The sequence below is a fragment of the Neoarius graeffei genome, chromosome 3 (assembly GCF_027579695.1).
Source record: "Neoarius graeffei isolate fNeoGra1 chromosome 3, fNeoGra1.pri, whole genome shotgun sequence".
Taxonomy (NCBI): domain Eukaryota; kingdom Metazoa; phylum Chordata; class Actinopteri; order Siluriformes; family Ariidae; genus Neoarius; species Neoarius graeffei.
This window is the reverse complement of record NC_083571.1, coordinates 83,398,608-83,422,268: the sequence shown is the minus strand read 5'-3', so window position 1 is coordinate 83,422,268 and position 23,661 is coordinate 83,398,608. Positions and strand designations below refer to the sequence as shown.

General features: G+C 41.8%; 1 protein-coding gene across 1 annotated transcript in view; it reads left to right on the top strand.

Moving 5' to 3' along the window:
- The window catches only part of zyg11 (zyg-11 family member, cell cycle regulator), a 52,861-nt gene extending 34,149 nt beyond the window's left edge, over positions 1-18,712 (top strand). The window contains exons 7-16 of the mRNA XM_060917539.1: positions 1,757-1,821; positions 1,909-2,008; positions 2,134-2,184; positions 9,104-9,265; positions 12,134-12,181; positions 12,537-12,734; positions 14,619-14,671; positions 14,762-14,859; positions 14,937-15,116; positions 15,420-18,712. Coding sequence (XP_060773522.1) covers positions 1,757-1,821; positions 1,909-2,008; positions 2,134-2,184; positions 9,104-9,265; positions 12,134-12,181; positions 12,537-12,734; positions 14,619-14,671; positions 14,762-14,859; positions 14,937-15,116; positions 15,420-15,436 — 972 coding nt within the window. The 3' untranslated portion in view covers positions 15,437-18,712. The remainder of the gene's footprint in view (positions 1-1,756; positions 1,822-1,908; positions 2,009-2,133; positions 2,185-9,103; positions 9,266-12,133; positions 12,182-12,536; positions 12,735-14,618; positions 14,672-14,761; positions 14,860-14,936; positions 15,117-15,419) is intronic.
- The last annotated feature ends 4,949 nt before the right edge of the window (positions 18,713-23,661 follow it).

Sequence of the window (23,661 nt, the reverse complement as noted above, 5' to 3'; positions counted from 1 at the left end):
TTTCCCCAGAGAGTTTGGATAATTGAGCTTATACTGGACAGTAAACTCTGCATTTGTTTTCCTCAATAAGAAGCTCAAAATGGCCGAGATTGCATCTCTGAGCTTCCCTGAAATTTGGTTTCTGGGGGCCTCGGTGGCCCCCAGACCCCCAGGCTAATAGGAAGCCTCACTTCACTCAGCTTCACCTCATAGCATTCGGAGATGCTACTTTTTTTTTCCCTCCATCATTTGTCAATGTTTGCATCTCTGCAACCTGCCCATTTTCCTCTGACGTCTCTTATCAACAAGGCGTTTCCACCCGTAGAACTGTCGCTCGCTCAACGTTTGTTTTTTGTTTCTCGCACCATTCTGTGTAAACTCTCGAGACTGTTGTGTGTGAAAACCCCAGGAGATCAGCAGTTTCTGACATATTCAAACCAGTCCATCTGGCTCAAACCAACACCTATTGCCACAGTAAAAGTCACACTTTGAGATCACAATTTTTTTCCCCCATTCTGATCTTTGAAGTAAACATGGACTGAAGCTCTTGATTTGTATCTGCATGATTTTATGCACTGTGCTTCCGTCAAGGGATTGGCTGATTGAGGCCCTGTCCACACGGCAACGGATTCAGGTGAATCTGATAAAATTGTTTATCGTTTCGGCCTGGCGTCCACACGGCACCGGCATTTTGGGTGCCCCAAAACGAAATCTTTTGAGAACGGGTTCCAGAGTGAAAAAACCTGGCAACGGAGCCGTTGCGAAGTCATCTGGATGAGTAGAACGGATTTGTTTACGATGACGTCACAACCACATGACTGTCAGTGCTTCACGCCGGGTAGAAGTGTAACGAACTCGATGCGAGTTGTCAACAAATCCTATAACTTGGTTCATGAAACGCGCTTACAAAATATTTTCACTGTGAATATTTATTGTGTAATGGTGCAGAGAGAGAGAGAGAGAGAGAGAGAGAGAGAATAGCCCTTAGGGCAGAGTCAATCCCGCCAGCAAAAATAGGGAAAAAAAAGGAGCGATCTCACCTCTTCAGATGTTGGTTTAAGTCCGACAATACATTCCTCAAAAAGGGCGTAGAAGAACAAAGTAATCCATCAACGTGTAGCATTCAATTTATTCCGGACCATTAAAGAATTCTGGAGGATATCAGAATGTTGGCGTACCGGCTTCCATCTACCCCCGTTCATTCCTCTTTCCGCGTCTCCATTCAAAAAACGAGCACGTGATTTAAAGGGACTATATCCATAGGATAGGGAGTGAGAAAGTGTGTGCGTGTGACAGTGACAGGGATAGTCACTGTGCGCATGCGCAGTTATGCGCATGCGTCTACTTCTATTGTTCTGGTGTCTCCGATGGGACCGTCTTACAACGCACGTAGAGGTGTGGCATGTGTATTGCATCGTTTTCAGCAAGCGTTGCGTTGCCATATGAACCTGATATTTTACTGATCCGTTGCCCATGTGGACGCTATATTTAAAAAAAAAAATCTCGTTGCCGTTGTCGTGTGGATGTAGCCTTAGAGAACGGCATAAAACAGCAGATGTATTGTATGGGTGTATCTAATAAAGTGGCAGGTGAGTGTAAATATTTTAATTCAAAAGTTTCGCCGTTGAACATGTTCAGTAATATAGGAAGATGTGTAAGTCCACCTGGTTGACCAAACACGTGCTCCCTGTTAGTGATGATATTTATGACTTCCTCATATTCCTGCCTACTTTCAGTTCTGAATTAATAACTTCTTCCTTGAATTTTGTTCCTGCAGTTGCAGAAGAACTGCCTGCTGTCTCTCTGTAGTGACCGGATCCTGCAAGAAGTTCCCTTCAACAGGTCCGTCTATATCTATAGCTGCTCTCTTTTTATCCCCTATACTGAAGTGAATTGACAATCCAGCTTTTGTGTGCGCATTTCTCACAGGTTTGAAGCTGCGAAGCTGGTCATGCAGTGGTTATGTAACCATGAAGATCAAAATATGCAGAGGATGGCAGTGGCAATCATATCCATCCTGGCTGCGAAGGTGAGTCACCAAAGAGAGTAGGTTTGCTTCATTTTTGAACGTGATGATTTTGTTTTGGGACTCGTTATCCATGTGTGTTCTCTGCATCTGAAACGTATTGTTTTTCTTTTGGCTTTTTCTATCAGCTGTCTACCGAGCAAACGGCGCAGTTGGGAGCCGAGCTATATATAGTGAAGGTGAATCTCAAGCTTCATACTCCTCTGCATGCATCTCAACCAGTTATTCTCATCCATCAAACGCAGCTGTCTGTCCGTAGGGTGAATGTATGTAGCATAAGTTGAACTTGGTCAGAGTCTGAAGTGGCATTCTGTGCTGCGTGTCTAAACAGAACGCAATACTGACACTTCCCATGTTCCAGGAGGATAACTGTAGTGTGTATACGAACCACACCACAATTATCTCTGTTCCTATAGCTCGTGTAAAACTCTTCAGCTATGAAAGAAGCTCTAAAGTTTGTGCACGAGCATTTGAGGCACCTTTTGGAACACAAAACGGAACTCTTTGGCAATAATTCAGTTCACTATAGGGGTGTTCACACGGCAACTTTTACTCTGGTGTAGCACCGGGGCTGCCCCGGTAGAGCGTTCACACGGTACAAAGTTATACCGGTGTAGCCCCTGAAAGCTGCTTAAACCGGTGCAAATCTAACCCTGCTCGGGAGGTGGTTTAAGAAATTTACTCCGGAGTAAATGCTAGTTTGCGGGGCAGCACCGATATAAAATGGGACGTCTGAACCAGGGGCGCAAATGCGTTTTTTGAACTGGGGGGGACAAAGCTGCCAGCAAACCAACCCCAACCCCCAACATGTGTTGTGCGAGGAACACTAGTTCCTCGCACAACTAGTTCCTAGGAAAACTAGTTTTAAAACCGCTAAGTTCCAACTGTTAACCATAGCGAGAGGCTGGGCTACGTGTGTGTGTGTAAAGTGTAAACCAGTGCATCCTGACTTTCTAACTATGCCTGTGTGTTGCGTGAGCGGCAGTCAGTCAACAACTCTTCGCAAAGTTTCCTTATGAAACAATATGCTCGCTGAAATTATGGCAGGGAACGCCAGATTAAACATTAAAACTGCCTTCTGAGCACTGTATCTACAGGCTACCACCGAAAGAAGGAGGCTACCAGAAAGGCATCTCTACTCCGTACGATTTTACTTTCACTACGACATTACTTTGAACAGACTATCAAAAAATTGCAAGGTGATATGATAAAGTAAGGCACAGTCGTTGTTTTTTGAAAAAACGATGCAATCGTTTTCTGCCTTTTCGGTTTGGCACCCTTCATCATGCCGTGTTGGGGTCCTGAACTAGGAGCTGTCCCCGATATGCCTGTCAAACTTGTTGTGGGTAACCATAGCAACCAAGCTCGAGCTCGCAACCTGTGCAGTCTGTGCAGCTCAACCAACCGAATATCAGTCTTTGTTTTGTTTTATGTGAGTTGTTGCAACTATGTATGTACTGCTGTGCACCTCAATAAACCGAATGGTAATTAGTCTTTTGATTTTTCCGTGAGGTTTGCCTTATGCAAAGAAAGACAGCATAGACGTTTTTTCCTCCCTATAAGTGGGGGGGACCGAACGAGGTGAATTTAAATCTGGGTGTAACGAATCCCACCCTCTGTCTGCGCCCGTGGTCTGAACGCTACAGGGGTAGACTCGCTACGTGTGAGGAGAGTTGCTTACATACGGGCATTGCATAATTTGCATCCTGGTATTTTGTGCTTCCAAAATGGCGAATATCAACAACAACAACAGAACTGCGTGTCTTCCAGTGTTGCCAGATTGGGCGGTTTTAAGTGCATTTTGGCGGATTTGAACATATTTTGGGCTGGAAAACGTCAGCAGTATCTGGCAACACTGGTGTCTTCATCCACGCTGTTTTCCCGGCGCTTGGTGATGCCATGACAACCGGGAAAAGGAAGTACATTTTCACGCATGCGCGTATTTCATTTCCGCATTATTACTATCGTATAGCACGGTCGCAAAAACTGCTGTATGAACGCAAGTGGGGCTGCACCGGTGCTAACACGCTTCTCTCTAGTAAGCAGGTTTGTGACGTGTGAACGCTCCACAAAATTTACACTGGTGTAAGATGTATCGCAACAAAATGCATCGATGCAAATATGTGCCGTGTGAATACCCCTTATGTTTGGAGAAAGGAGGCGCTCCGGTACATTACAGGTCATCGATGGAAACCGGAATGGAGTGATGTACCATTCTATTAGAGGAGAACTGAATCAGGGGACAAGATGTACGTTTGATGTTTAAACACATCTTAATTTATGCTTATGAATCAGTACTTCATATTTATATAATTACAAAGTCAAAAGGCATTGTGTAATTTTTTTTTTTTAATTTCATTTTTTTTTATTTTTTAGTGGCTGTACTGGAGGTATGTTAATTTAACAAAAACAAAAGTGTCCAAATTAGGGCTGCGAATCAATTAAAATATTTAATCGTATTATTGTCCATAGTTAACTCACAAATTAAACGCAGTTTTTATCTGTTCTAAATGTACCTTAAAGAGATTTTTCAAGTTTTTGGGGCGCGGGCGTGGACAAATCTGCTTGCTTTATGCAAATGTCTGTGGCCAGGTCAGGAAGGATAAGGCTGGACATTATCAAAAATTATTTTTGTGGGTATTTTATTCCCCCACTGCATTAAAAAAATAAAGCAACGCTAACTTTGAGGGTTTCGCACAATTCGGTGAACAAAACAATCTAGTATTTTCCTCTAGTTCTGTCTTTAACTTCCAGCCTCAAACTATACAATAAAATAAACTGAACAAGCTTGGTGATGTGGACTCTGGGCAATAAAAATCTCATCTCATTATCTGTAGCTGCTTTATCCTGTTCTACAGGGTCGCAGGCAAGCTGGAGCCTATCCCAGCTGACTACGGGCGAAAGGCGGGGTACACCCTGGACAAGTCGCCAGGTCATCACAGGGCTGACACATAGACACAGACAACCATTCACACTCACATTCACACCTACGGTCAATTTAGAGTCACCAGTTACACACACACACACACACACACACACACACACACACACAGCCCTGGACCTTAACACGTCGCCTTTTCTCCCCTCTGGACCATCAAACGCATATAAAAATACACACGTTTTATGTAAACAGTCAGAATAGAACAATACAAGTTGATTCTGTATATAAGTGCACATTATTACGACTTACGCCGACCAGCTACTCGCTACATCACTTCCTGATTTCCTAAACTACAGGGGAGGGGCACAGAACATGCATGCGTTAAATACTAATCACTTCTTCCAGCTTGTCCCACTTACGTGTGTGTGGGGTTGCTGCTGTGTGGACCCTATTGAGCCACGTCATATTAATTGGAGCACGGTTTTACACCGGATGCCCTTCCTGCTGCAACCCTCCCATTTCCGGGTTTGGGAAACAGCCATTCACACCTATGGGCACTTTAGAGTAGCCAGTTAGCCTAACTGCATGTCTTTGGAGTGTAGGGGAAACCGGAGCACCCGGAGGAAACCCACACAGACACGGGGAGAACATGCAAACTCCACACAGAAAGGCCACCGTTGGACACTGAGCTCGAACTCAGAACCTTCTTGCTGTGAGGCTACAATGCTAACCACTACACCACTGTGCTGCCCAACATGCATGTATTAATCGCGCATCAAAAAAATGAGTGACGTTAAAAGGAATTTGCATTAACACGTTATTATTGCGATAACTTTGACACCTCTAGTCCAAATACTTATTTTGCCTCACTGTACAGTGGTGCTTGAAAGTTTGTGAACCCTTTAGAATTTTCAATATTTCTGCATAAATATGACCTAAAACATCATCAGATTTTCACACAAGTCCTAAAAGTAGATAAAGAGAACCCAGTTAAACAAATGAGACAAAAATATTATACTTGGTCATTTATTTATTGAGGGAAATGATCCAATATTACATATCTGTGAGTGGCAAAAGTATGTGAACCTCTAGGATTAGCAGTTAATTTGAAGGTGAAATTAGAGTCAGGTGTTTTCAATCAATGGGATGACAATCAGGTGTGAGTGGGCACCCTGTTTTATTTAAAGAACAGGGATCTATCAAAGTCTGATCTTCACAACACATGTTTGTGGAAGTGTATCATGGCACGAACAAAGGAGATTTCTGAGGACCTCAGAAAAAGCGTTGTTGATGCTCATCAGGCTGGAAAAGGTTACAAAACCATCTCTAAAGAGTTTGGACTCCACCAATCCACAGTCAGACAGATTGTGTACAAATGGAGGAAATTCAAGATCAGTGTTACCCTCCCCAGGAGTGGTCGACCAACAAAGATCACTCCAAGAGCAAGGCGTATAATCGTCGGCGAGGCCACAAAGGACCCCAGGGTAACTTCTAAGCAACTGAAGGCCTCTCTCACATTGGCTAATGTTAATGTTCATGAGTCCACGATCAGGAAAACACTGAACAACAATGGTGTGCATGGCAGGGTTGCAAGGAGAAAGCTACTGCTCTCCAAAAAGAACATTGCTGCTCATCTGCAGTTTGCTAAAGATCACATGGACAATCGAGAAGGCTATTAGAAAAATGTTTTGTGGACGGATGAGACCAAAATAGAATTTTTTGGTTTAAATGAGAAGCTTTATGTTTGGAGAAAGGAAAACACTACATTCCAGCATAAGAACATTATCCCATCTGTGAAACATGGTGGTGGTAGTATCGTGGTTTGGGCCCGTTTTGCTGCATCTGGGCCAGGACGGCTTGCCATCATTGATGGAACAATGAATTCTGAATTATACCAGCGAATTCGAAAGGAAAATGTCAGGACATCAGTCCATGAACTGAATCTCAAGAGAAGGTGGGTCATGCAGCAAGACAACAACCCTAAGCACACAAGTCATTCTACCAAAGAATGGTTAAAGAAGAATAAAGTTCATATTTTGGAATGGCCAAGTCAAAGTCCTGACCTTAATCCAATCGAAATGTTGTGGAAGGACCTGAAGCGAGCAGTTCATGTGAGGAAACCCACCAACATCCCAGAGTTTAAGCTGTTCTGTATGGAGGAATGGGCTAAAATTCCTCCAAGCCGGTGTGCAGGACTGATCAACAGTTACCGGAAGCGTTTAGTTGCAGTTATTGCTGCACAAGGGGCTCACACCAGATACTGAAAGCAAAGGTTCACATACTTTTGCCACGTACAGATATGTAATATTGGATCATTTTCCTCAATAAATAAATGACCAAGTATAATACTTTTGTCTCATTTGTTTAACTGGGTTCTCTTTATCTACTTTTAGGGCTCGTGTGAAAATCCGATGATGTTTTAGGTCGTATTTATGCAGAAATATAGAAAATTCTAAAGGGTTCACAAACTTTCAAGCACCACTGTATGTTGAACTGGAAGAGAAACACCAAAATAAACACCTACAAGCTCTTGCTGAACCAGTTATACCCCTTTTCACACAACAGAGAACTGGTTCTTGAACTGGTTCCAGTCAGGATTCTTTGAATCTTGGTGCCAGGTAGCAAACCAGTCCACGGTTTCACCAGTTTGGAGCCAAACCCTTGTAATCAAGGATGAGTCATGAACGGACGGCGTTGCACAACTCGCAACAGGAATAAACCGTAGTAGCAAGATGGTGAAGCTCATTGATTGCGAGATTTTGTTGTGTTATTGCAGATATTTGTTTTTCTGAAGATGTATCCTTTTCCATTGCGTTCTCCATTGCTGTGCTCTGCTTCTTCTCCAAACTAATGATACGCCCACTGATGGCATGGTTTGTGCTGGAAAAACCACCTGCATTTTGGTTCCAACTTTTCAGATTCTGAACCAATTTGGTCATAACGCTCTGAACAGCTCAAAATTTGATGCGTGAACCAGAACGGAAGCCCTTCACTGTTGGAGGAGGAGTTGGCTGAGATTACATTACATTACATTACATTACATTACATGGTATTTAGTAGACACTCTTATCCAAACAAAAATGGTTCCACCAACCAGCTATACATCCCCATGTCACGCTGATGTGACCCGACATGTCTGCCAGATCCCTACGCTCTGCTGTGACTGGTCGCCTGGTCCATCCTCCTCTCCGCTCCTGCCCAGCCCACTCAAGACTGCTGTCAGTCCTGGCTGCCCATTGGTGGAATGACCATCCCAATGAGGTCAGAACTCCCGACTCCCTGACCACCTTCCAGCGCAAACTGAAGACCCACCTCTTCAGTCTGCACCTTTCTCCTTCTTCCCTGTCCACTATGTAACTGCGTTTTGGTCTTGACCAACCCAGGCTGTGTACTGTCTAGCCTGGGGTTAGCCGTTTTGAGTTCTCTATTTAGTTATACTTTTATATGATTGGTTTGTTTCCTTGGATGTTTGAGTATTGGTACTTCAGCAGCATATTACACTAGGTCTAGTGCTGCCACTTGTTCAGTTGGCACTAGAATTTTCTTGTCTAGAAGTTCAGCACTTCATATACCTGACTTTTGCACTCGTCGTATGTCGCTCTGGATAAGCGCGTCTGTTAAATGCCAAGTCAAAGTCCGTCCCGCACCATTCATGGCGCGTTTGGTGGCGCCAGTCTCTGTTTCGTAGCCCTCAGCCTCTCACCTATATTTCATAGCTAGGGTTACAGTGGGGGGCTAGTCCTCTAGTAACTGCGAGAGTTTGACTCCCCACTCGCATCGTGCCTTGCCAGATGGCAGTAGGCACCATTTTTATGATGGTCTTTGGTGTGACCTGACCGTGAGTAGAGCTCGCGATCTCCCGATCGAGAGGCGGACACGCTAACCACTAGGCCACTCGCCGGTTAAATGCCATGCAATGTAATGTAATGCAATTACAACCCACTCTTCCTCCAAAAGCGAACGGGTTCCATTCTGGTTCGGGCATTAAATTTTGAGCAGGAATTGACAGGAAGACAGTAGTAGCATCCTTAGTCACGATTGATGGTTATTAAGTCATGAAGAGGCAGAACCATGTAATAATAGAATTAAGTCTTTTGTCCAGGTAACTTAATTCTGTGATTAACGCATTGATTTGTTTTGAACATCTTCAATAATGTCTTAATTAACTTGCCCCGCCCCCTCTCTGTCTTTTTCTCTCTCTCTCTCTCGATGTCTAGCAACTCCTGCACATTGTGCGTCAGAAGACATCTCAGGGCACAGTGGATGCCACACTGAAGTTCACACTCAGTGCTTTGTGGAACCTAACAGATGAATCACCTACCACCTGCAGACACTTTATAGAGAACCAGGGCCTGGAGCTTTTCATCAGCGTGCTGGAGGTTTATACAGCATACACTAAGGCGCTGTTTACACATACCCGGGTATTTTTAAAAACGCATGTTTTCTAAACTCCGTTTTCCAAAATAACTTCGTGCACACAGCTGCATTTTTTTTTTTTTTTAATTACGTTTATATTGATCCGCATAAATGTGCTGTCGAGCTGTTAAACTACGCCAGAGTGTGCAGGCAACTTTTTTGACGACATCGACAGAAGCGCGCATGTGAGTACACTCACCCTGTATGTACGGACGTACCAACTCTGCGAGTGACAGGAGTGAGGATCGCGACATTCTGAAATTTTCCTGCCATTCCTCCGGGACGACAACGCCATTCTCGAAATTCTCCCACCAGATAGCAGTCCGTCCAGGTCGAACCCAAAATCGCCGACGCTGGCGGTGGTACGGTCGGGCTCTTTTGGTCACCAGAAGCTCTGCAATTGCTGCCCTCCGAGCCCTAATGCGTCTCTGCTGGTCAATGAGCTTTATGAGCTTTATTCTCAAAAGCAAACAGGCGAATATAGCTCTTAATAACAGAAATGCTGCTACTCTGAGTGTTTCCATGCTTGTCATATGTACAATGGTCGCTCTTTTGTGGCGCGAAGATTGCCTAAAACTCCGTTTTGGTCTCTTTACACACAAACGCAAAACGGAGTTTTCAAAAAATCTCCACTTTTGCCGGGGTTTTTAGAAAGAATTGTTTTCAGAGGAAAAAACTCCGTTTGTGTATAAACGAAAGGCACAAACGAAGGCAGAGGTCTGCGTTTCTAAAAATACCCAGGTATGTGTAAACGGCGCCAAAGACACGTTAACATGGGGAAATTTTAACCAACTGTTCTGAGAAAGAGCAAATACTCCTGATATTAGAAACCTGTGTTCACCAGCGACTCACTGGACCGAGTTTCTTAAACGCACTTTCACAGTGTGATTTTTTATTTTTTTTTGTAGTTTGAGGTATGATCAGCTGTGGGGGTTTTTTTGTTTGGTTGTTTTTTTTTGTCTTTGAGAACGGGAGAAAAAAGAGGGAGATGAGTTGAGGGAACAACTGTTTCGAGACTCTTAAAGGTGGGGTATGAGATTTTGGAGTAACGGTTCCTGCAAGCCATATTTTGAAAAGAAACACGCCCGCCCTCGCCATGCTCCCACCCCCCGCGTCTCCACCCCTCCTCCCCCTTAGGCAGCTGGGCCATAGAAGGTTCACGCTGCATGCTGCACGCTACACGTTCACGTGAAGAACCGGACCCTGGGCCATTAAACTTCATGCTTGGATGTTCACGTGTTGCGTCTGTTCTACTTTGACCGAGTAACCAACAATATGGACTCTTCGGATGACGACGATTGCCTCATTCTGCTTTTACTGAGACAGAGGAAGAGAAAAAGGAACAGAATTTGGAGTCGAGAACACTTCCTTCTGAGAGAAACCCGTGGTGAATTTCACTGAACATTCTATAATCTGCTTGACAATCCCGATGAAGAACTATTTTTCAATTATACCATTCAATTATATTTTTTCTGAAGTTTTCCCCTGAAAGCATAGAGTTATCTCCCTAGACCCGTTCTGATTGGCTGATGCGGCAGTGACCGCATGCATTGACTGGAATTTCCATCTTCACGCCTAGAAAAAAGTGTGCATGTTCATTTCTCGCTTCACGCGTGAAGTGTGCAGCGTGCAGCGTGCAACGTGAACGCCGTTCTATGGCCCAGAGCAAGTCATGCTACGTTTGTCCACTTTTCTTTACATGCGTGTAGCGTGCAGCGTGCAGCGTGAACCTTCTATGGCCCAGCTGCCTTATAAAGCCTGAGAAAATCAGCCTTTATAATGGGTGTCTATTGCGTTACACACCAGTGGAGCAGAGTGTAGAGAGCTTGGAAAAATAGCTCAAACTTTCTCATTTAAACTGTGTTTTCAGCCCCAATTTTCACTCCACACACATAATTTTCTCAAAAGTAGTAGCCACACTTGTCCTGATTCACACAATGTGTCTACCTACACGATAGGACTTGCAGTTTTTGAATGAGAAACCTGAAAGTGAAGAGAGGACAGGCGCGCTTCCCCATAGACTCCCATTATAAACTTGGCAGAAAAATCACTCGTTTTTAACTCGCTCTAGTGACCTTATTTTTTACACTACAGACAAAAGAATTACATCAGTGTGTTCAGGAGACCCTTGTGGCACTCACTGTGAAATAATTTTGTGAATATCTCCTTCCGTTTTTGTGTAAATCCCCGTTGTTTGGAGGGAGCGCACTGAGAAAATCCTGCGCTCTGTGTCACTCTGCTCGCTCTCTCTCACACACACACATAGAAGGGACGGGCTGCTTGCGGGCTTCATTCTGATTGACGTGTCAGTATCTAATCATTTTGAGGTGGTACCTCGATATGATTGGATGGCGTTTTTCCTTTATTTTACACTGTAGACTGGATTAAAATATTTCGTTTTTGGGTCAAACCTTCTATTGTACTGCTTGCAACATGGGTGTGAGGAGCTTTTCAACCAATATGGTAAAAATACTCCTGAAAAAAATCTCATACCCCACCTTTAAGGGATAACAGGCGCTGACTTGTCTCAGGGACGTTTCATAACATTAAAGTTAAAAGTATGATGAGTAATTCCTTAATAATTTGTATTTGTTGGCAAATAACTTTGTATAAGAGTATCATTTTCAAAAGAGAATGGGGAAAAAAAGACATTGTGATGTTATTGGAAAGTAATCAACTACAGGGAGGTGTGATGCGACTTGACATTCAATTTAAATCCTTTTTTATTTTCCTTTCCTTTGTTCATTCCTTACATCTTGCTTATTTTATGAATTTGAGGTAAATTTTTCATGAAAAGGATTGATTCTTGTCCTCTTTCTCTTTTGCTTCAGTCCTTCCCTTCAGAGTCTTCCATTCAGCAGAAGGTCCTTGGCTTGCTGGTAAGTGTGTGTGAGATTCAGTACAGTATAAGCACACAGATCAGAGGAAGGGAGATCTTTATATTCCATACCCAGTGATGTTCGGATAAGAAATGAACAGGGGAACGTCAGCCTGTACTTCATGCAGGAAGGATCGTTTGGCTGAGTTTCACAAATGGCGTGTACCAACGGATTCCTTTATTTAGCTTGTCCCCATGTGGGCAGGACACAGCTGCTTCCAGTCCTAATTACTGCTCAGATGCTGGCGGTTTCCAATCCTTTTTCTTTAAGATTTGTGAAAATCTTCTCTCTGCTGGGATTGCTAATAAGAATTTATAATAGCCGTCTAATATGTGCCATTTTGTGTGTGATTCAGAACAACATAGCCGAAGTGGGCGAGCTGCATGCAGAGCTGATGGTACAGAGCTTTCTGGATCATATCAGGTCTCTGTTGCACAGTCCTGAAGTGGAGGTGAGCTACTTCGCAGCAGGGATCCTTGCTCACCTCACTTCACGGGGCAAGACAGTCTGGACCCTCGACCTGTCCCTCAGGAGCACACTGCTGGAGCAGCTGGTACATCTCTCTCTCTGGTTCTCTTTTTCAGTCTCTCTCTCTCTCGTGTGTGTCTGTCTCTTGCTTTCGCTCTCTCTCTCTCTCTCTCTCTCTCTCTCTCTCTCTCTCATTCTCTTTTTCAGTCTCTCTCTCTCTCTCTGGTTCTCTTTTTCAGTCTCTCGTGTGTGTCTGTCTCTTGCTTGCTCTCTCTCTCTCGTGTGTCTGTCTCTCGCTTGCGCTCTCTCTCTGGTTCTCTTTTTCAGTCTCTCTCTCTCTCTCTCTCTCTCTCTCTCTCTGGTTCTCTTTTTCAGTCTCTCTCTCGTGTGTGTCTGTCTCTTGCTTGCTCTCTCTCTCGTGTGTCTGTCTCTCGCTTGCGCTCTCTCTCTCTTTTTCAGTCTCTCTCTCTCGTGTGTGTCTGTCTCTTGCTTGCTCTCTCTCTCTCTCTCGTGTGTCTGTCTCTCGCTTGCGCTCTCTGATTCTCTTTTTCAGTCTCTCTCTCTCATGTGTGTCTGTCTCTCGCTTGCTCTCGCTCTCTCTGGTTCTCTTTTTCAGTCTCTCTCGTGTGTGTCTGTCTCTCGCTTGCTCTCTCTCTCTCTCTCTCTGGTTCTCTTTTTCAGTCTCTCTCGTGTGTGTCTGTCTCTTGCTTGCTCTCTCTCTCTCGTTCTCTTTTTCAGTCTCTCTCTCTCGTGTGTGTGTGTCTCTCTCTCTCTCTGGTTCTCTTTTTCAGTCTCTCTCTCGTGTGTGTGTCTCTCTCTTTTTCAGTCTCTCTCTCTCTCTCTGGTTCTCTTTTTCAGTCTCTCTCTCGTGTGTGTGTGTCTCTCTCTCTCTCTCTGGTTCTCTTTTTCAGTCTCTCTCTCGTGTGTGTGTGTCTCTCTCTCTCTCTCTCTGGTTCTCTTTTTCAGTCTCTCTCTCGTGTCTGTGTGTGTGTGTGTCTCTCTCTGGTTCTCTTTTTCAGTCTCTCTCTCGTGTCTGTGTGTGTGTGTCTCTCTCTCTCTGGTTCTCTTTTTCAGTCTCTCTCGTGTCTGTGTGTGTCTCTCTCTCTCTCTCTCTGGTTCTCTTTTTCAGTCTCTCTCTCGTGTCTGTGTGTGTGTGTGTCTCTCTCTCTCTCTCTGGTTCTCTTTTTCAGTCCCTCTCGTGTGTCTCTCTCTCTCTCTCTGGTTCTTTTTTCAGTCTTGTGTGTGTGTGTGTGTGTGTGTGTCTCTCTCTCTCTCTCTCTCTCTCTCTCTCTCTGGTTCTCTTTTTCAGTCCCTCTCGTGTGTGTCTCTCTCTCTCTGGTTCTCTTTTTCAGTCTCTCTCTCGTGTCTGTGTGTGTCTCTCTCTCTCTCTCTCTCTCTCTGGTTCTCTTTTTCAGTCCCTCTTGTGTGTCTCTCTCTCTCTGGTTCTTTTTTCAGTCTTGTGTGTGTGTGTGTGTGTGTGTCTCTCTCTCTCTGGTTCTCTTTTTCAGTCCCTCTCGTGTGTGTGTGTGTCTCTCTCTCTCTCTGGTTCTCTTTTTCAGTCTCGCGCTCTCTCTCTCACACACGTGCTCTCTGGTTTTCTTTTTCAGTGTCTCTCTTTCAGTCTCTCTCTCTCTCTCTCACATGCGTGCTGTCTCGGGCCTTCTTTTTCAGTCTCTCTCTCTTTCAGTCTCTCTCGCACAAACCAGTCAGCCTGTGTTTCAACCTGCATGAAAGCTGTATCAGATGTGGCGGGTTTCCTAGTGCATGGCATAAATATAATAAAAACAGAAGGTTTTGCATGTTGCATATCTGGCTTTACCATCTGGCAGCGTCAATACACAGAACAATCATTGTATAAATGGATTATGTGCACGATGACTGATGAAAGGCGAGCACAGTGATGCAGCTTTGCTTATCTTGTTTGCAAGAAAAATGACGTTCAACTTCTCTGGTGGTTTTTGTATCCCAGCACTCAGCAATCCTGAAGTGGCCCACGCCTGAATGTGAAATGGTGGCCTACAGGTAAAAAACAAACACACCTGTGCTCTTCTCTTGGTGTGGCGTGCTGCATAGTACTCCTGTGTGATTTTGTAAATACGTTTCGGTTTTTAGATCATTTAACCCTTTCTTCCCCTTGCTGGAGTGCTTCCAGACTCCCGGGGTTCAGCTGTGGGCAGCGTGGGCCATGCAGCATGTGTGCAGCAAGAATGGTGAGAGGCACAGAGAACTCTGTATTAATTATTATTAATAGTAACAATATTCTTAAAGAGCTCGTGTGTGTGTGTAGCTGCACGCTACTGTAGCATGCTGTTAGAAGAAGGAGGACTGCATCATCTGGAGGCAGTGTGTTCACATCCTGAAACACATTGCGATGTGAGACGATTGGCTGAGAGCATTCTGGACAGCCTTCATCGCCACAGAGCGCGTACAGGCTACACGGGAGCGACGCAAGCGCACACACACAGAGGTGCCGTGTGTGTGTGTGTGTATAGAAACATGCAGACAACCATACAAATACGTTATACAAGATAAAATGATCTGAAAAAAGGAAGTGTCATATAATACACAGACATCTTTTGGGACACACTGATGTTTTGGACTCATCAGAGTTATAGACATGTGATTTATCAGCAGTGTCATGACAGAAGGTTATTTAAAAAAGGGATGTGTGGTTGTTTTGGGGTTTTTGTTTTGAGTACTGGTTCCTTTTATTCTAAAAAGATTTTGTGATGTATATCATATATTGATTTTGTTTTTTTAATCATTTCAGAGAGAGACGTTCCATGAGATGGATAACCGGAATACCTGTTACCAGTCTCTGGATGACGCATGGTGTACTACCTGGAAAGTGTGTGTGTGTGTGTGTGTGTGTGTGTGTGTGTGTGTCCTTGTATGGCTTGATTAATTACTTCCTCCAGCCCTGTGTGCTCAATTCCACCAACAAATCTATGGGGCACTATGGGATGGGGGGGACCCTAACAAGCGTTCGTTTGCACAAAGCAAATTATTTACATCTTTTTCATCCTTTCTCAATTTAGAAATTACAATTTTTTTTTTTTTAAATAATCTATCTTGCCTGGGGAAAAATTGGGTGAAGAGTGTCAAGAACGAAAGAGAATAGCATGACAGCATGTCTGCATGTGCTGAGAAAGCATGCTTTAGTTCCTCGGGATTCTCGATATGCACAGTTGGATTGATTCAGATCCAGTTTCGACAGATTCTCGTCCGTGTGGACACATGGCAATAAATATCTCAAACGTATGTTTCGGAAATCTCCAATTGGTATTGTTTTGAGATGATGTTAATTGCTAAATTCTTCTACGTGTATGTATATAAATGTGTGCATGTAGACGTGTGGGTGCTTGAGGGTTTGGTTGTAATTTGTATTCGTCACTGCATGAGAGATTTGATGCAAAAGTGTATATATGTATGTATCTATACATACAAATTATATAAAAGTACTGTACATGGTATCTACTGTGGCAGATGACAAAGATGCTGTTATAAAGAGTGCCATGTTGTGTTGCACGTAAAGAATTATTATTTTTTTTTGTGGATTGAGAGAAATGGTACAAATGGGAGAAAGAAGCTAAATTATATGTGAGAGGCTCTATCGAACGAGATCTCGGATTAGGACAGTGTTGAACCATAGGTTTCCCTGCTCACTACCGCACAGCTCTTAGTGAGACACAGTCTTGTTGACCTTCTTTCGCCGCTTATTCAAATGTTGCAGAGAGACCACATGATAGTCCATGACAATGGAGCCAAAATGGGAATGGATGTCTATATTTAACAGCCTGACATGCCAGGGATAACAAAAGTCACTCAAAAGGATGAACTGAATGACTGTCATTTGTGAGCTACATAACTGCTTTGTCCAAACTCTAATCTGATGAACTTTCAAACTTGCTTTCGTTTGATGTATTTTTTGTCTGTGGTTATGTTGGATTTTTCTTTCTTTCTTTTTCTTTAAATATAATTCTAGTATACAGTATGTGGGGCCATGTACTTTAATAATAGAGACTTGAATATTGTGGGGCAACTAGATCGCAAATGTCAATTTCACTCCATACAGCATCTTCAGTTCATAGAGACCAGAATATAAAAGAACACGTACACTCACCAGTCACTTTAATAGAAACACCTATACACCTGCTCATTTATGGCGTTATCAGGGATGAGAGTTTTCCGGCGGGTTTCCGCTTTTTCTGAGCAAAAATCGATATTATGCCAAATCCGTTGAGATTTTTTTTTTTTTTTCCATTGAGGGGGGTTGGGGTATGTTCCTTCGTGATACTCAAGCGTACGACGATGTTACATGTTTACATTTTCACCATCTTTAGTCTCGCTAAGTCTTGCGGTAGAATATGTGTTATCTACAATGTAATTGGTCAAAACATCGCTGGCGAGAGCATGATAGCCAATCATAACCGTTCTTACAAGAGTGTGGGTGAGAACAAAAGCCAATCATAACAGTTCTTACAAAAGTACCCGCATTGTTCTATTTTATCGAAACTTGCACATGTTCATCGTCGCTGCGCTTCAAAAATACGTTTCTCTTTCGTATCGGCTTTTTTACTCAAAATGCCGAATTCAATTGACAAGCGAGACGAAGCAAAGGTACGTGAAATCGATGCTGGTATAAAAAAAAACAGAGAGAGTACTGACAAGCTTTTTGTCTTTGGCCAAAAAGCTGAAGAAGTAGTCGAAATGATTAAATGAAAATGAGAAGTGACTGTGAACTATAAATAATTGTATAAAGTGTACATAGACATTATCCCATAAACTTAGCATTCGTTTGATTTAATACATTGAACATGTATATGATGGTCAGTAAATCTGAATTAATGCTGACAGTTTTGAAAATTTAAATATTTCAAAAGACTTTGAAATCATATGCAACTAATGAGGACATAGGGTGACTGACCTTTTCTCCCTAAGAAATTTGATTTAATATATGAACATTTTGATAATTAATAAAACTTACGTTTAATGTGAATTTAGTTTGTCATTTTTGTTGATCATAAATTATAACCATACCCTTGAATGTAGAATGTGATTTTATTTTGAATTCAAACAATACTCCTATTGATTTGAAACATATTTTCATGTAAATATATAAACGACAAGATTTTTTTTATCTACTACAGCTCAGATTGCAGGAAAAGTGGTTTGTAAAGCCTTATTTTTCAAAATTTTCCTGGGGGGTATCCCTCCCAGACCCCCGGCTTCGGGCGCCATCTTGTTTTCTGCTTTTTTGGTGACCGCCTACTCTCATCCCTGGTTATCCAATCATGCAGCAGCAGCACAACGCATAAAGTCATGCAGATACGTGTCAAGAGCTTCAGTTAATGTTCACATCAAACATTAGAATGGGAAAAACGTCATCTATGTGACTTTAATCATAGCATGGGCGTTGGTGCCAGATGGGCTGGTTTGAATATTTCAGAAACTGCTGATCTCCTGGGGTTTTCATACACAACAGTCTCTAGAGTTTATACAGAATGGTGCCGGGGGAAAAAAAAAATCCTAGGTGGGGAGGGTCTGCAGGCTGAAACGCTGATGAGAGAGATCAGAGGAGAATGATCAGACTGGTCTGAACTGCCAGGAAGTCTATATTAACATTAAAAAATAATCACTCTTTACTACCGTGGTGAACAGAAAAGCATCTCAGAACACACAACACATCAAACCCTGATGTGGATGGGCTACAACAGCAGTAGAGCACATCAGGTTCCACAACAACAAGAATCTGAGGCTATTGTGGATACAGACTCGCTCAAACTGGAAAAAGACCAGGTGATTTTTTTTTTTTTCCTTCTTCTAATCTTCAACCATCCAGCCCATCTGTTACCAACATCCATGCCACAAAGTCACAGAGATCACACTTTTTCTTCATTCTGATGTTTAATGTGAACATTAACTGAAGTTCTTGAACTGTACCTGCATGATATGTTGCATTGTGCTGCTGCCACATGATGAGCTGATTTCGATAACTGCATGAATGTACACGTGTTCCTAATAAAGTGGACAGTGAGTGTATATCAGATACCAAAGAAATGATCAGTTTATGGACTGACTCACGACTTGACTGTGTGGTATTTTGCCTTACGGTGCCTGCCTGAATTGCCTTTCGAGCTGTTATTAGCTTTGTTTACAGTGACTGAGTTTCTCGAAACAGCTTTCACACGTTTCAGATCTTTACAAGATTAAGGTTTTAACAGGATCTGATTTCCAGACTGTCATGTGAGTCGTACTAAAGGTTACATTTCACATACAATAGCTATATTCATGTACTGATCCACACATGGCAAGCTTCTGTAGGTGGCATGAAATACAACCCCAATTCCAAGAAAGTTGAGACGCTGTGTAAACTGTAAATAAAAATAGAATGCAATAATTTGCAAATCATGGAAACCCTGTATTTCACTGGAAATAGTACAAAGACAACATATCAAATGTTGAAACTGAGAATTTTTTTTTTAAAATACATGCTCATTTTGAATTTGTCATCAGCAACACATTTCAAAAAAGTTGGGACAGGGGCATGTTTACCATCACCTCTATTTTTAACACCACTCTGTAAACATTTGGGAACTGAGGAGACCAACTGCTGTAGTTTTGAAAGAGAAATGTTGTCCCATTCTTGCCTGATATACAATTTCAGTTGCTCAGCAGTTCAGGGTCTCCTTTGTCGTATTTTGTGCTTCATAACGTGACATGTCTGGACTGCAGGCAGGCCAGTTTAGCACCTGGACTCTCTTACTACAGAGCCATGCAGTTTTAATACGTGCAGAAAGTGGTTTGCACATATTACGGTCAATTTAGAGCCACAAATTAACTTAACCTGCATGTCTTTGGACTGTGGGGAAACCCACACGGACACAGGGAGAACATACAAACTCCACACAGAAAGGCCCCTGTCAGCCACTGGGCTCGAACCCAGAACCTTCTTGCTGTGAGGCGACAGTGCTAACCACTACGCCACCGTGCCGCCCACCATCGATGATGTGATCTCCAAATTCTTTGCAATTTTACATTGAGGAACGTTATTCTTAAATTGTTGCACTGTTTGCCCACACAGTCTTTCACAGAGCGGTGAACCCCTCTCCATCTTTACTTCTGAGAGACTCCGCCTCTCTGGGATGCTCTTTTTATACCCAATCATGTTACTCACCTGTTGCCAATTAACCAAATCAGTTTGTTTATTTATATATTTTTTAGCATTACACAACTTTTTCAGTCTTTTGTTGCCCCTGTCCCAACTTTTTCGAAACATGTTGCTGACATCAAATTCAAAATTACAATCAAATTTCTCAGTTTCAACATTTCACGTGTTGTATTTGTACTATTTTCAGTGAACTATAGGGTTTCCATGATTTGAAAATCTTGACTTTTTTTTTTTTTATTTGTTTTACACAGTGTCCCAACTTTTTTGGAATTGGGGTTGTACTTTCAGTTGACTGCCAACCATGTCAAAAACGTCTTCAGTGAATATGACATTTTATAAATGCTGTTATAAACTGAAAGTTTTGCACCTATTTGGAGAGAAAATACAAGGTCATGTACAGGCATGTGAAAAAATTAGGACACCTCATGAAATCCTGTGTATTTTAAAATATATTTGGACATATGGGTATTTAATGTAAATTTTAATTAAAATGAGGGATCCAAGTAATATAACTAAACAATAAAAAAATAAGAAAAGCCTTTTTAAAACTTTCTGTAAAATTTAATTAAAAAATAATGCAATTTCTGGTGAGGAATAAATTAGGACACCCCCCTATATTATCCCTCTTAAAATGTTGAAAATCCCAAACAGGTGCATCACGTCAGGTGCACATGATTAGTACATCGTTACCCAGCATTTGAATGGAGCCTTGCCCTATTTAAACCTCAAATTTAGTTTGGTGTGGCCCTGACAGTTGGGATGTTGAGGTGAGCGCCATGGTGAGGTCTAAAGAGCTTCCTGATGCCCTCAGAAAGAAGATTGTGGCCGCTTACGACTCTGGTAAAGGATTCAAAAAGATTTCAAAAGCATTTAACATTAGCCATTCCACCATTCGCAAAATTATTTACAAGTGGAGGACATTTAAAACAACTGCCACCATGCCAAGATCTGGCCGTCCGAGCAAGTTTACCCCAAGAGCAGAACGCAAGATGGTCAAAGAGGTCCTGAAAAATCCTAAAGTGTCATCAAGGGAATTACAGCAGGTTCTGGCAACTGTCAATGTGAAAGTGCACGACTCTACCATCAGAAAGAGACTGCACAAGTGTGACTTGCATGGGAGGTGTGCAAGGAAGAAACCTTTGCTCTCTAAAAAAAACATCAAGGCCAGACTGAAGTTTGCCAGAGAGAACATAGACAAAGACCACGACTTCTGGAATAAGGTTCTTTGGACAGATGAGTCTAAAATTGAATTATTTGGACACCAGAACAGAAGACATGTTTGGCGTAAACCAAATACAGCCTTCCAAGAAAAGAACCTCATACCAACTGTAAAGCATGGAGGGGGCAGTGTCATGGTTTGGGGATGCTTTGCTGCAGCAGGACCTGGCCAACTCACCATCATAGAATCCACCATGAATTCTACTGTGTATCAGAGGGTGCTTGAAGAAAATGTGAAACCATCTGTCAAAAAATTAAAGCTGAAGCGTAACTGGATACTGCAACAAGACAATGACCCAAAGCATACCAGCAAATCCACCAAGGACTGGCTAAAAAAGAAGAAGTGGAGAGTCCTGGAATGGCCAAGTCAAAGCCCTGATCTTAATCCCATCGAAATGCTGTGGGGTGACTTGAAACGGGCTGTACATGCAAGACACCCCTCAAACATCTCACAGCTAAAAGAATTCTGCATTGAGGAGTGGGCCAAACTTTCTCCTGATCGATGTCAGAGACTGGTAAAAGGCTACAAAATGCGTCTCGTTGAAGTTATATCAGCCAAAGGGGGCAACACTAGCTACTAGGGGGTAGGGTGTCCTAACTTTTTCCTCCATTGAAATACATACTTTATTTTTTTTCTTTTTTTGGATTTGTCAAACAATGTTCATTTTTGTTGTTAAATTGCAATCAAATCACTTTCTTTTTGAAAAATACATAAAAACATGCCTGGATATTGGTATGTGTACCATTTCTAAATAAAAAGCTGATTATTTAATGGGGTGTCCTAATTTTCTCACATGCCTGTACTTCAGCCTTTTTTCCACAAGGGAGAAAAACATGGCTGTCACACTTTGGGTATAACTAGACTACACGCCATGGCATCGTTTTGTTTTCTTATCCAGCCGTAGGATGCACATCAAGCGTACATGGCCCCTCATAAGTTGTGCTTTTTTTTTAAATTTATTTTATTATTATTATTATTTTAACCGACACAAGATGCATGCAGGGTGAGAGCAAGTCCAGATAAAAGCGAAAGTATCATTGTTGCAAACCATTTTTTTCCCCAAATAAAGTTAACCTAGACTGCACTTTAGTCTGATTTCAGTAGATATGCTCTTGCAATATATCAGAATAATCTACCAACCAGTCAGAGAAATAAGTAAAAGGGTCATTCTGTCATTCTTTCAGTTTGATGGTCATACTGAACGGTAGGAAAAACGACTAAATCTAAGAAACCATCTGTGTTAACCATAGGAGTCAAACTTGGGTCCAGATTTGTGTTTTCTTTAACAAAATTCAATTCACCTACCAACACTGCAAAAAAAAAAAATGACGTCTTAGCAAGTGAAAATATCTTCAATATAGTCATAGCGATCTCTTATTTCCTGTTATAAGACAACAATAAGATTATTAAACCTATTTTCTAGACATTTTACTGAGTCTGAAATAATTCGGCTTCGTTTCTGGTGGAAGAGCTTTTTTTTTTTTTCTTCTTATTTTAAACATTATTTTTAGAAAGTTTCAAAATGATCTGCCAATAGAATGTCAATTTAAAGCTTGAAATATGTAAAAACAATGATCTGAATCATATATTGATTTTATCAACTGAAAATATATTGAATCTAGTCATTTATTTGCCATTTCCTATTATAAAATTACACTAAACCAAATACATGATTATTAAGACTAGACATATTTTACCATTTTTAAGCTTCCTTCTAGAAATAAATGCTTAAAATGAACAAAATCATCTGCCAACAGAATAAGAACATCTAAAGCTTTCAAACAAAAATATGTCGAAGTAGGTTTCATAATGATATCTGGTTTATCGTCATCCCATAATAGGAAACGCGAGATCATTTTGACTATATTGAAGATATTTTAACTTGATAAAATGTCATTTATTTAATGTAGTGCTGTTTGTCATAAAAACACATAACGAATCCAGAAAATTAATTTGCTTTCGTCGAAGCAAATTTTGGTAGTTGAGTAAAGCATTGGACTTGATGATGCAAAGTGAAGGGGTGTAAATAATTGAAAACAAAAACATATTAAAGCCACACTGGATCATTCCTTTTGGTTATAAAATGTTCAATCAGAACAATTACAGTGTTGAACTAAACAGTATGAATACACATTGCTAAAACACATCTGTAAATCAGCTGTATTCTGGTTATTCTAGAGGACCATACTAAATGGTAACTGATACCAAAGATTGATTTTTTTTTTAAAACAAAATATTGATAGGCAGTACTGAAATTAATATCTGAATGTGTTCATCATGACTGAAGTCAATTATGTAATGAATGCATTTGCAGAGAAAGCATCCCAGCATATACAGTACTATATAAGGTTTATTATACTACGATGTTGCTGAATTCTTGATTCTGATTGGTCAGAAGGTGTTGATTAATTTTCTGTACTCTCCTAGCACAGTAGTTGGGCGACAAGGCAAATCACAGGTTTAGTGGAAAATAACTTTGTGCTGGTAACGTCATCACACCAACATGGTGTTGACTACACGCTCCCAAGTCTTTTATTCCTTACTTAACCAATCAGTATGTACTATATATCTGGATGTTAGATAGCCTAATGATCCAGTATGACTAGAATCACAAAATAGCTC